At 34.3% G+C, this 12764-nt stretch overlaps 1 protein-coding gene across 7 annotated transcripts in view; it reads right to left on the bottom strand.

Moving 5' to 3' along the window:
• LOC145280074 (MYND-type zinc finger-containing chromatin reader ZMYND8-like) overlaps window positions 1-12764 on the bottom strand; it is a 240607-nt gene that overhangs the window by 51413 nt on the left and 176430 nt on the right. For all 7 annotated transcript variants that reach the window (XM_080131764.1, XM_080131766.1, XM_080131768.1 and 4 more), the window contains 2 exons: window positions 8075-8197; window positions 5431-6563 (listed from right to left, as the gene is read on the bottom strand). In XM_080131764.1, the coding sequence (XP_079987890.1) occupies window positions 5431-6563; window positions 8075-8197 (1256 nt within the window). The remainder of the gene's footprint in view (window positions 1-5430; window positions 6564-8074; window positions 8198-12764) is intronic.

The following is a 12764-nucleotide window of genomic DNA, read 5'->3' as shown; positions in this document are numbered from 1 at the left end:
GGTTGTCCTCGACGGTCATACATCTAAACAATATGATATAAATGTGAGAATACCTCAGGAGTCTATCCTTGGACCTTTATTATTCTTAATATTCATATTCATAAATGACCTGCCTGATAAAATTGTCTCTGAGATGGGTATATTTGCTGATGACACCATGCTCTATAACAGGCACAAGAGGAAAACAAATGAACACTTATCTAAGGAAATGGCAGCAACACTAGAGGAAAACCTCCGATCTGTAGTGGAATGGGAACAAAAATGGATGGTCACATTCAATGCTGCCATGACTAAATTTGTTTCCTTCAATAACTACAAGAAACCTTCTCTACCACCAATAGCAATGGCACAAAAACACATTACTTGAAAGAGTTTCTTTTAAATTCCTTGGCCCAACGTTCATAGGGAACATGAGTTGGAACAGATGCATTGAGAGCATTGCTAAGGCTGCTGCGAAGAAGGTAAGCACTCTCTACCGTGCTAGAAAACTACTTACGCCTGAAAGTATCCTGTACCTTTATATATATCATCCATGTATGGAGTACTGTTGTCATATTTGGGCTGGCGCATCTGCTACTAGTCTCTCACTCCTAGACAGGGTTCAAAAGAGAGTCACTAACCTGATAGGTCCTGAACTGTCATCTAAGCTTACACCTCTATCCTATCGACAAAATGTTGCATCCCTTTGCCTGTTCTACAAGTATTTTAATGGTGAATGCTCTGATGAATTACAAGCACTCATACCCCCTCAACGTAAATACTTCCGACAAACCTGACAAGCAGCTAAATCCCACCTCTACACAGTAGAGATCCCTAGGTGTCAGAAAGCCTTCTACTCCAATAGGTTCTTTTCCAGAACAGCTAGACTTTGGAACTCCCTTCCGGAATTCTGCTTTCCCAACTATACTGACATGCAGAAGTTCAAGTGTAATGTGGACAGACATCTTGCTAATCTCCCTTCATAATATCCCCCCAACTTATGTTCCCAATAGTAGCCCCCTACTTCAAAGTAGCACTGTGCTTTGTTTGGGGTGAAAATGGAATTAAAAAAAAAGGACCAGAGGGACTCGCTGAATGAGTTAGTGAATGTGTGCTTGTGCACGGGGGATATATATATATGTATATATAAATATATATGTCTATCACAGACGCTTGTACCATACAATCATTAGATAGGGGCGAACAAAAATTCGTCTGCTCAGTAAACTACTGAATTTTATAAGTGTTATTAATGTACACACTCTTTCCTTACAAAATAAGCAAGTACAAAGTACAAAAAAGCAAAGCTCTTCGTAGTTGAGGTAGAAAAGCCTTCTTTCGTCCTTTTTTGAAAGCTGTCTTTGTCCTATTTAGACGCTAAAGAAACATCTTTTTGCATTAGCCTTCATTGAAATCCAAGCTGTCCAGTGCAGGTGTTAAAACAACCTCTTTCCATGATAAGTCGGTCTTTTAAATAAGCTACAAACATACTTAGTTTTGCTAATACATTTCTTGTATTAAAATTTGATATCATTTATCAGGTTGACGAGAAAGTTCTTGCAGTTTTTAACTTTTAAGTTCAGATGAATATATCTCAGCTCAAACAAAAATTTATTTATTGAAATAAGCACCATCAGAATCAACACACTTTTGCCAAAGCAAAACAAGTGTATTTATGCCAGTAACGTAAAAATCTTGCGTTCTGGTGGTGTTGAAGTCCTTTTTAATATCACTTAGGTTTTTTAATCATTTCTCATGCAGAAAGTTGTTGAGATGCTTGAAAAAGTGGTAATCGGTAGGTGAAAGGGTTGGAGAGTATGTTGAATGAGGCAGTTTTATAGCCCAATTCGTTCAAGTTTTGCAGAGTCAGTTAAGCGTGTGATCGGGCATTGTCATGGAGGAAAGTTGGGCCTTTTCTGTTGACTAATGTTGGGTGTTGTTGTCAAAGTTTCTGATGCATTTCATCTATTTGTTGATAATACTTCACCACCATAATGGTTTCGACTGCATTTAAAAAACTAATGGATGAGACCAGTCACAGACCAGCCAACAGTCAGCATGACCTTCTTTTGGTGCAACTTTGGCTTCGGGAAGTGTCGTAGAGTTTCGTCGGTGTCTAACCACTGTGCTGAGCATTACCAGTTGTTGTAAAGAACTCACTTTTCATCACAAGTCACAACCCGATTGAGAAATGGGTTGTTTTTGTTGCGTAAAAGGGAAGATGACATTTCATAACAGCATTTCTTTTGGTTGTCATTTAATTTGCGAGGCACCCATTTATCAAATTATTTTGTCTCTTCAATCTCTCTCAAGTGGTTGGAAGTCATTGTATACGTTACGTTTAATTTAGAAGCAAGTTCTCGAACAGTTGTGCATGGATTGGCTTCAGTTAAGGCTCTTAATTGATCGTTGTCAACATCCAATGGCCGACCACTATGCTAATCATCTTCAAGACTCTTGTCGGCGCCATTTCTTAAACCATCATTGTGCTGTGCATTCAGTAATGGTTCCTGGGCCAAATGCTTTATTGATATCGCAAGCCGTTTCAGTAGCTTTTCGACTTAGCTTGAATTGAAATAAGGAAATTGTGAGAATTTGTTTTTTTTACATCTTGTATTCAGCGTTTTGAAAAGACAATTGTTTTGAAACGATTGTAATTTAAATGATTAGATAAAGCAAAACCGCTCTTTAAAATGATGTATAAAGTAAAGGTATTATAACGAAAACTCATTTAAAAATACATCATTTGAAATCAAATTTAAAAATTTCACAAGAACTTTCTTCTCCAGCTAATATTCCTGATGTACGTACACTTTTTCAATTTTAACATTCGTCACACAACAATCAAATCAATTTTTTTGACAGCAAATCATTAAAATGTTTCAACAGAATATCTATTACTAGTAGGACTCGTATTCAAGCATTATCCAGAGGATTACTGTGTGTGGACAAGAGGGGAAGGATTCATTTTTTTTATGCTTTTCAGAAATAGACATCCAGAAATTTGCAGTTATTATATAAGCAGTTTTAACTTTCCGGAGAAAGCCTAGTTTGGAGATGGGTTAGGGTTAGTTTGGAGTTGGGTTAGGGCTAGTTATGAGTTGGGTTAGGGCTAGTTATGAGTTGGGTTAGGGCTAGTTATGAGTTGGGTTAGGGCTAGTTATGAGTTGGGTTAGGGCTAGTTATGAGTTGGGTTAGGGCTAGTTATGAGTTGGGTTAGGGCTAGTTATGAGTTGGGTTAGGGCTAGTTATGAGTTGGGTTAGGGCTAGTTATGAGTTGGGTTAGGGCTAGTTATGAGTTGGGTTAGGGCTAGTTATGAGTTGGGTTAGGGCTAGTTATGAGTTGGGTTAGGGCTAGTTATGAGTTGGGTTAGGGCTAGTTATGAGTTGGGTTAGGGCTAGTTATGAGTTGGGTTAGGGCTAGTTATGAGTTGGGTTAGTTTGAATTAGGTTAGGGTTAGTTTTAAGTAAGGTTAGGGTTAGTTTTGAGTTAGGTTAGGGTTACTGTAAAACAAAAACGATTCTGTTAGTATTGTGTAGGTTTTTTGGTGAAATTCGTTGAAGATAATTATCACTTTTATTCAGCCAAACAACTGTATTTTTCATTATGGTGGATGACATTTTGCCAAGTGATGGCTAATTACTAAGGCTCTGACAAGAGAATATTCTTATTCTTGTTTTGACTCTCGAGTATATATGTGACACAGTTAGATACAGTTAATCAATCGAGAACAATATCACTCTATCTAAAAACATATAAAATACCAATGGATATATACTCGAGTCAAAATAATGAAAAGAATATTCTCTTGCCAAAGCCCTACTAATTACTTGCTGAGAATGGCCAATAAGTGGGGGTTTGAATTGTAAGAAAACAATTAAAAATTACAATTTATTTTAACAAATCTTTCAATAGAATTTTAAAAATTCTAATAAGTTTTTTATTACTAAAAAAATGATATTAATAATTAAAGGCTTTGCTGAATTAAAATTTGAGACCTCTCCTCAGAAATTTTATTTTATTTTATTTTTATCTCCTATATAAATAAAATAGTAGATGTATGTGTGAGTGTGAAAATATTTAACCAATAAACTCTTAAACTACTGGTCACATAACACTGATATTAACAGGAAATAGTAATCATAGACCAAGGATGGTTTATAATGAGTACAATCTTTGTTTGGATGAATAACGCATACAGAAATATGCTGGCAAGTTAAAACATAAAATGTTCATTTCAACTTACCAGTATATTTCTAACACTTTTGCATATATGAAAACTCATTCATATCTTGAAGTGATTTAATTTTAAATCTTTCTTATCTATCTATTGATAGCTCAAATGGTAGGGAATGCGGCTGGAGTGCTAAATGTTTAAGCTTGAATTCTAGCTGATGGCACCCAAGTCATTTTATTTTTTAATCTTCTGAGATAAGTACTTTATATTAGGTACAATGTAATATTACAAAAACAATTCTCTTTTGAATGATAAATACGAAATCTGCATAAATTAAAATATATTTAAGTGTATTTTATGACCAGGCAAAGTCGAACATATCTGCTAGTCACATATAAAAATACAGTGTACTGACATAAGTGGTGGGTATTTAATTTTTTTTATATTTCTCACTATCATTGATATAATAAAGGAAAAAAAAATTGGGTGCTTGTATATAAAAAAGCACTTGTGAAATATGGCAGTTAAGAAAAAAAAAAATGACAGCAAAACTTATGAGGTACTTATTTGGTATTGAAAATATTACTAAAAATTATGAAAAATGATCAAGTAGATTTTTAATAAATAAAATTGGTGCTTTTTCAGAATATGGATGAAAATGGAAAGCTGCAAATTGAATTTCTATTAAAAACCAATGTTATATACTTAATTTTTATGTTAATTTTAGTGGAAACCAATGTTAGTTGATTGCCATGTTGCAATTAGTAACGCATTATTGCATAATATGTGTGATTTTAAAATTCATTGAAAGATAACGAGACAAACTACAATTACCTCCCCTGCTACGATACAAACATGTCTGTTTATTTAAGTAAAGTTTGCAACTTCCTCTGAAACTATTTTCATTATCATTTTCCTGTAATTTAATATTTTACTAATTTTGACATGACAATTGAGTATATACTACTGGTTTTAATTAAAATTCAATATTTCGATTTTCGTTCTTATTCTGAAGAAGCACCATAAAATTAATTTAGTGATTTTATGTTGTTGATGTAAAGGGAGTCTTCAGTCATTAACAAAGACGAAAAATCTGATAAAGGAGAACTTCACCGGATTATGATTCATAATTGAATTTCATAACTAAAAATATGCAATCATTTTCCTTAATTTTTTAGTGTACAATAATATTTTTCAATACCATTATCATGAATTTTTGCTGCCATATTTCACAGGTGCCTTTTTATACGCAAGTGTCAAAATTTTTCCTTACCTTTTTTCGACGACGTCACCATAGAAGAAACGATTTCTCGATTTTTTGAGTGAGTTTCACCATCCTTTGACTGGACATTTGACGAGGCACTAACTGTGAGGGAGTTCGTTTTGACTGGCCTTTTTTGAAAGTTCTGGCCGTAGATGGCAACAGGTTCCTTACTTGACTTTTGGGGAGGCACTCCCACCTGCATGATATCTATCGGGGACTCCCTCTCTTTCTTTATTTGACTTGGAGCAAGCAGCTTCTCAGTCCGTTTACATGAAGAGTCCCTGTCCGCCATTATATGCTGCGACGTTATAATGTTGCTGTTACTACTTTTCTTGCTGTTCTTGTTGCTCAGAAGGAGGCTGTTGGCAACCTCCTGATCCTCTAATCCAGGTTCTCGCTTAATATTTAGAAATGACGGGATTGTACTTTTCCCGCAGATCTTATCGTTGACATTGCCCACACTCTCCATGCAAACTTTTACGGAAGAGTCTTCTGGTAACTCAGAACAGGTACTGTCACTCGGAAAAAAGACACCAGGCATGGCCTTCTTCTTTGGAAGGGGCATAGATGATGGAATGGCTCTTTTAGGTTTTAGTTTGTTTCTTTTTGGAGAAATCTTAGCATTTGATGTTGTTAGTGTGTTTGAAGTGACTGCTGTAGTCGTAACAGGTGTCATGACAATAGACGCAGACGTTTTCTGTGGTGCTGTTGTTTTGGGTGTCAATGTTGCTGTGGAGCTTGTGACAGTAGATGATGATGCAGCTTTTGGTGATGTGGGTGTTGTTGTTGCAGATGATGATGCTGATGATGATGATGACGATGATGACGACGATGATGATGTCTGCTGTATCATTTTCATCTGAGCACCTCGCCGAGTCGTGATAATGCTACTGTACTTGTTTTTCACAGCAGAAGCCGTCTTTGAGATCACAGATAATCTTTCTGCTACCTTTTCTGGCCCACTTTTAATGCCCGATTTTTTTTTCTGGTTTAAAACAGTTTCATCCAGGCTGTTTAGACTGGTGGGTGATGGATGTACTTGTGATTTTATTTTAAAGTTCTTTCCATTTTTGTCAAGGGAAGAACTGTTTTGGTCGTACAACGTCCGAAATGGAGCATACTCAAAGGCACCAAACTTTTCTCTGCGACACAAAAAAGAAAAAAAAAAAAGAAAAATAAAGAAAAGGGAGCACCAAACCGTAACATGATAAAGTAACAGTACAGAAAAATATTTGGTTCTTGTACAGAAATCCCCCATACTAAAAAAACAAAAATAAAGAAAAATCTGTATAATGTATATAGCCATGGCAAAACGAAAATATCATATTCCAAAAATTACGTAAATTCATCAAGTAGTTTAATTTTTATATAAGAAAATCCAATTTTATTAGTATTCAAAGAGTGACTGTTTCGGCTGATATTTTAGAAAGAAATGTCAAGAAAGAAGGGGAGATAACTCAACAATAATTTATACATACTAGATTTATATTGTAATGCCTATGAATTCCCATTAATTGCTTAAAAATTAGTTTTACTTTTATAAAGAAAATAATTGATCAATTTACATGATTGGTTTTTAATATATTTTTGTTTTGTCACAGGTACATACATCATACAGCCTTTTTTTTTTTTTTTTTTTTAAGATAAAGAATGCGTTCAAAAGTGCGGCATATAATTCCTGATATGCATGACATTTTCTTTTTGCAATGTTAAACATCAATTTGAAATTTGCAGAGATGTGAACAGTTTTATGTTCAACACAACAGCAATATCAGGTGAAATTTTAAAGATTACTCTGTTTTTCATTGTATCTTGGGCGACCCCATATTTAAAAGAAAGAATGGAGAGTGATAAAATATGTACATATATAAATTGCCTTAGTGTGTTATTATTATATAGATACTAACAGTAGATGAGCTGAAGGATATATTAAACATGAAAAAATTCACTGTAATACCAATAATTATTAAAAGTATTAGGAACAGTTTGGAATCATTTAATGAAATTTTTTTTTTTTTTTTTATCATTAAGCTGTGAAAAATAAGTAATCAAATCATTTTGTTTTAAATAAAAGATTTTGAAATATATGGGGGGGGGTGCAAAACAACACAAAATTTATATGAAACTTTTTAGTTCTCGCCCAGAATTCCTCCTATATTAAAAAAACAAAAAGAAAGAAAGAAAAAAAATCTATATCTGTGACAAAACAAAAATATTACATTCCAAAAATCACATAAATTGATCAAGTAGTTTTATTTCTATAAAGAAAATCATTTTTAAGAGATTAATATGAATTCATAGGCATTACAACATAAATCTTCCAAATGTTTTCTTTCTATATTTTAGATTGATTGCACCGTCCAGACCTCAACTGGAAGGATACTGAGTACTGGAATTTGGCGGAAGCTCACTCACTCAAATTTGAGAAAACCATCAGCCGTTGCCAATGTGAAATTACAAACTAGTGAGAGACCACAAAGAAAGTTATCATGCAATGAAATCGAGAGTACAAGATATCTAGGGAGATTTACTGTCACTCAGACTCCAGAGAGAGCAACTAGTTTTTATCAGAGAACAAAAAAAATCAGATCACTTATAATGACTGGTGTGAAGACTCTTAGTGATTAAGAAATGATAAGAAAAAGAAACTTACGTATACTTTTCAATGTATATTTCCAGTTCAGACATTGAGTAATCAAAACCACTTCTTTTTGATCGCATTACTGTGGGACATTCTTTAGAATATGCATACACCTGTGACGTTGGCACCCATGATCTGTAAGATTTTATATAATTTGCATTAAAAGTAGAACGAAAAAAAAAAAAATATAATTTGCATTAAAAATAGAATGGAAAAAATTACACAGAGTAGAACAGGAAAAAAAACAAACATTTTAAGACCCCACCTCCTCCTCCTTCAATCCTTAATTTTTACCCTTTCTAATTTAAGCAATCCTAACTTAAAAGCTTAAGAAATGAAGAAAGCCAATACTTTGTTATGTGAGATATATTCAGATTTCTTCTTCACCACCATCACTTATAATTTCAATGTTGCACAATATGCCCAGATTTTGACTTAACAGCCAAAATAGGAAATTTCTTTTTATATTTTAGAGTCCTCCATCCGAAATATAAACTAAATTTCAGTTCAATTTTCAGATCTCTACTATTATAGAAAAGTCACTTTGTGTGTGTGTGTGTGTGTGTGTGTGTGTGTGTGTGTGTGTGTGTGTGTGTGTGTGTGTGTGCTTGTGCGAATTTCTTCCTCATAGATTCCAAAACGGCTGAGCCTATCTTTTGCAAATTTCACACAAAGCTAATTTATATGTCTGGCAGTGTTCTTAAATATATTTTGTACAGAAATTCATCTGATAAGTATCAGAAATTGAAAGAATCCAATCTTAAAAATAGCTTTTCTCTCTTTTGGATAAAAAAGAATGATTTTTACAGGAGAATATTTTACATTAGACCAGCTAAGGGAGATAATAAAACTTCAGCAAATCATTTCTTTAAAAAAAAACAAAAAAAACAGATTTATTATAACCTAGAGATATAGCTAAGTGATAGAGCATTCAATTATAGATCAAATGATCCAGTGTTCAAGCCCGAATGTACCTCACCATTTTATTTTAATTTTTTCTTATTAATGACTTCAATTTACGATAAAAGAAGAGATACCATTTAAAATCGCTGCAAATCATTTCTTCAGTTGCATATTTTAAAACTAAACATTAATCAGAAGTGACTTTTCTAGGGCATTCATTATCAAGCCCAAATATCAACTGACATGACAATTGTAAACAAACATTGACGGAATTTGATGAATGACATCATCATTATTTTATTTTATTTTTTTTTGCAAATTAGTCCACCGGACGAATTATTCCTCTTAATATTTAATATTCGATAGAAGATTGATTCTATAATAATACATACACAATCTGCACAAATTAAAATATCATATTTAAGCGTATTGTACGACTGGGCAACGCTGAGCTATCAGATAGTCAGATATATAAAATAAATCTTGCTTTGCTTAAATGCTCTCAGATATATAAATTGTATCTAGTGGGTTGTTATTAATTCAATAATTTGAACTTTCACTTGACAATCTTTTTTTTTTTTTTTTATCTTGAGAGTCACCACTTATCAAAGCCTGAAGGCCACTCAAGGATAAAGGTTAATGAATGTAAGGTGGTAGTGAAGTAATCCTTCGTAATGTAAGTTGGGTAAAATTTGATTATTTGTGAGGATGACCTAACAGGAACTTGTTTACATTAGTTTTGAAGGCTACCATGCTGTATTTAGCTGGGATGCATGCCAGCAGAACAGTGTTCCAAAGGTGGGCAGTTCTGAGAAAGAAGCTTTGTTCATGGAATCTGCATGTAAGTCAACTAAACCGTGTAAATTAATTTATTGCACGTCAAAGCTTTTTTAATTTGGAAATTAATATAAACCTCAGAGAAGTGAAGCTTTGTACACTTGAAAAGCATAACAAAGTACGTTATTTCCATAATTGTTTTTTATGGTCACTTTTCTGTTTTCATGTAATTTTAACAGTCTATTGATTTCTTGCAGGTCGCCAAAATGCCCAGAAAAGGAGCGTATTGTTACAGGTCTTGCAAAAGGTTTGTCTCTTGTAAATCTGGCCAAGAAGTTTGGGAGAGATCGAAGAACATTGTATTCATTCATAGACAATCGAAACATCAAACCAAGCTAGGACAAACGCACAAGAAGGATATTTTCTTCTCGCAGTATTAGAATAATTCGCTGTTAAGTTATCACGCAGCCGTGCAGCACCACCGCTGTTATATTTGACAAGGCGGGAATACCTTCTTTGTCCAAACAGACACAATGCAATATGTTGAATGATATTGCAAGGAACCTCAAATCAATAGCAAGACCTGTTTTAAACAAAATTGATAAAAAAAAAATCTAGGAATTGAACTCAAAAATACATGAAAACAAACTTCCAAAATATCCTTTTCACCAATGAGGCCAGAGCAACCCTTGATGGACCAAAGGGTGGGCCAAAGTTTGGAGTCTGTCGCCAACCGGGAGGTGAAGGTGTCATGCATGTTTTGGGCTGGAATAATCTGCAATGAACCTCTCCCAGTGCCAGAAGGTGTCAAACTGACAAGCTAATCTTATATTGCATTTTTAAATGAGCATTTATTGCTATTGCTTGATGACCTCCCATTGTCGTGTCGCTGCTAAATGATTTTCATTCAGGACAATGCTTCTTGCCATTCAGCCAATGCTACGACAGCCCTTCTTGGATCTCTATGCATCAGTGGAGATAATCTCATGATATAGCCACCTCGTTCTCCAGATCCCAACCCCATTGAAAAGCTCTGGTCAATTTTGAAGATGAAAGTTTATGAAGGAGGAGTTCAATTTTCATCGAAAGACGTACGTTGGAGAAGGATTACGGAAGTTGCTGGTGGTATAACATCTTCTCAAATCCACCGATTGACTTCATCTGTTGATAAGAGATTGTTTAATGTTATTTTGAAAAATGAAAGTGATACTGACAAGTAAATGGAGTTTTCACACAACAATAAAAATTTTGTCTTTCGTTTTTGTTACTTATTATGTTCTTTGTTACATTAAAGTAGAATTATGAAGTGAGAATATTGTTTTATTACCTAAAATATAAATTTCCAGATACTTGCAATAAAGCGATGTTAAAATTACCTGAAAACAGAAAAGTGAGCATAACTTTAAAAATATATTTGGGAATTCGACAAAAAATTATGCTCTTTCAGTGTACAAACTTTTACTTTTCTAGGATTTATATTTGTTTCCAAATTTAAAAATAAAGCAATTTACAAGAATTTGAATGCTTACTAGACAATATCTTTGAGTGTTTAAGATTTCTCTGCACTGGGGTTTGTCAGGACAACCTGGCATAAGGATAATTTGCCAAGAAGTAAACCCGGATTAAATATTCCAAATAACATGCAGGGTGGAATGATAAATTTGTTGCCCTAAAGAAAACAAGATTATAGTTTTATTTTTAAAATTTTATTGAAAAAATCAATTCAGGCAACTTGATTATGTAGTAGAGCTGATATCTATTCAATGTAGCTGTCTTCAGCCTCAATCACCGCCTCAATATGGGTCCTTAACTAGGAGCATGTCAAACGAAGTAGTCCAGTAGGTTCAGGTCAGGAAATGAGAGGGGGGGGGGCTAGTGAGAGAAGGGTACAAAGTTGTAGCACTCCTTTCTGAAACCAAGCCTGGATCTCTTTGAATGTGGGATCTGCTAGCGGCCACTTGATTGCACCAGAGGATTATCACACTCTTCAGCACATCCAGGTACACTTTGGAGTTGAGTTTTAAGCCGACTTCGGAGATGTGAGGTGGCATGATATGACCCTCACTTGAAACCACACTGAAGACCATAACCGTGGTCGGAAACTTCACTGAGCTGTGCCCTCACTCGTTGAACATTGTGTCACTTTCAGACATGATAGAAGGCTCTTATCGCTCTTGGGATTTCTACACAACTGGCCTACCATGAGATGGTCTTCAACAAAAAAAGAAAATTGGATTTGATCAAACAGAAATGCAATCATGTCGTCTTTTCTAGGGTGACAATTTTATCATTCTACCCTTTAGTATTCAAAGTCCAAATAAGATCCTCTCAGTATGACTACATACTCACTTATATGAAGAATGGTGCACCTTCTCTAAGTGATGTTTCTCCAAGCAACAACACTAAGCTAGATACTTCATTGACTAAATGAATTCTTCTCTTGGAATCCGGTAAGGCTAAGAAACCATAAGAAAGATATACTATAACATAGTTATTTGGTTGATTGAAGAGAGGAAAATTAATTGCACACTTGAATATCTATATATCTTGTATAAAGAACAAGTGCTAACCCCAGGAAAGGGTCCCTTAAATTTTGACACTGAAGTTAAATGAAATGAAAATCTAAAGCTCGAAGTTCCAAAAGTAAGGCTTCCTATTTTTTAATTAAATAATTAAAATGTTGAAGAGCTACGAAGATGGGAGTAGTACCATTAAAACAAGCGATCTTTTGTGCTCTGAAATTAATTTCTTTTAGATAGTCGCTACCATTCTCAATGCACTTTTGCCAGCAATGAACAAATCGTAAATGTCTTGAGTGAACATTGTCACTCACATTTCTGTCGTTACTCTGAAATTGATCAACTCATCTCTTAACTTTCTGACATCAATTGCATCAGCTTCCTAACGTTCAACAGGAGCTTATGAATGTTGATTGGTTCAATTTTTTTTATTTTTTGATAGAGGACTTCAATGATGCATCTCTGCTTCTGATGCACACTCATGACAGGAGTTGCATTCTTAG

The sequence above is a fragment of the Euprymna scolopes genome, chromosome 7 (assembly GCF_053919585.1).
Source record: "Euprymna scolopes isolate OS-2025 chromosome 7, ASM5391958v1, whole genome shotgun sequence".
Taxonomy (NCBI): domain Eukaryota; kingdom Metazoa; phylum Mollusca; class Cephalopoda; order Sepiida; family Sepiolidae; genus Euprymna; species Euprymna scolopes.
This window is presented reverse-complemented; position numbering and strand designations above follow the sequence as displayed.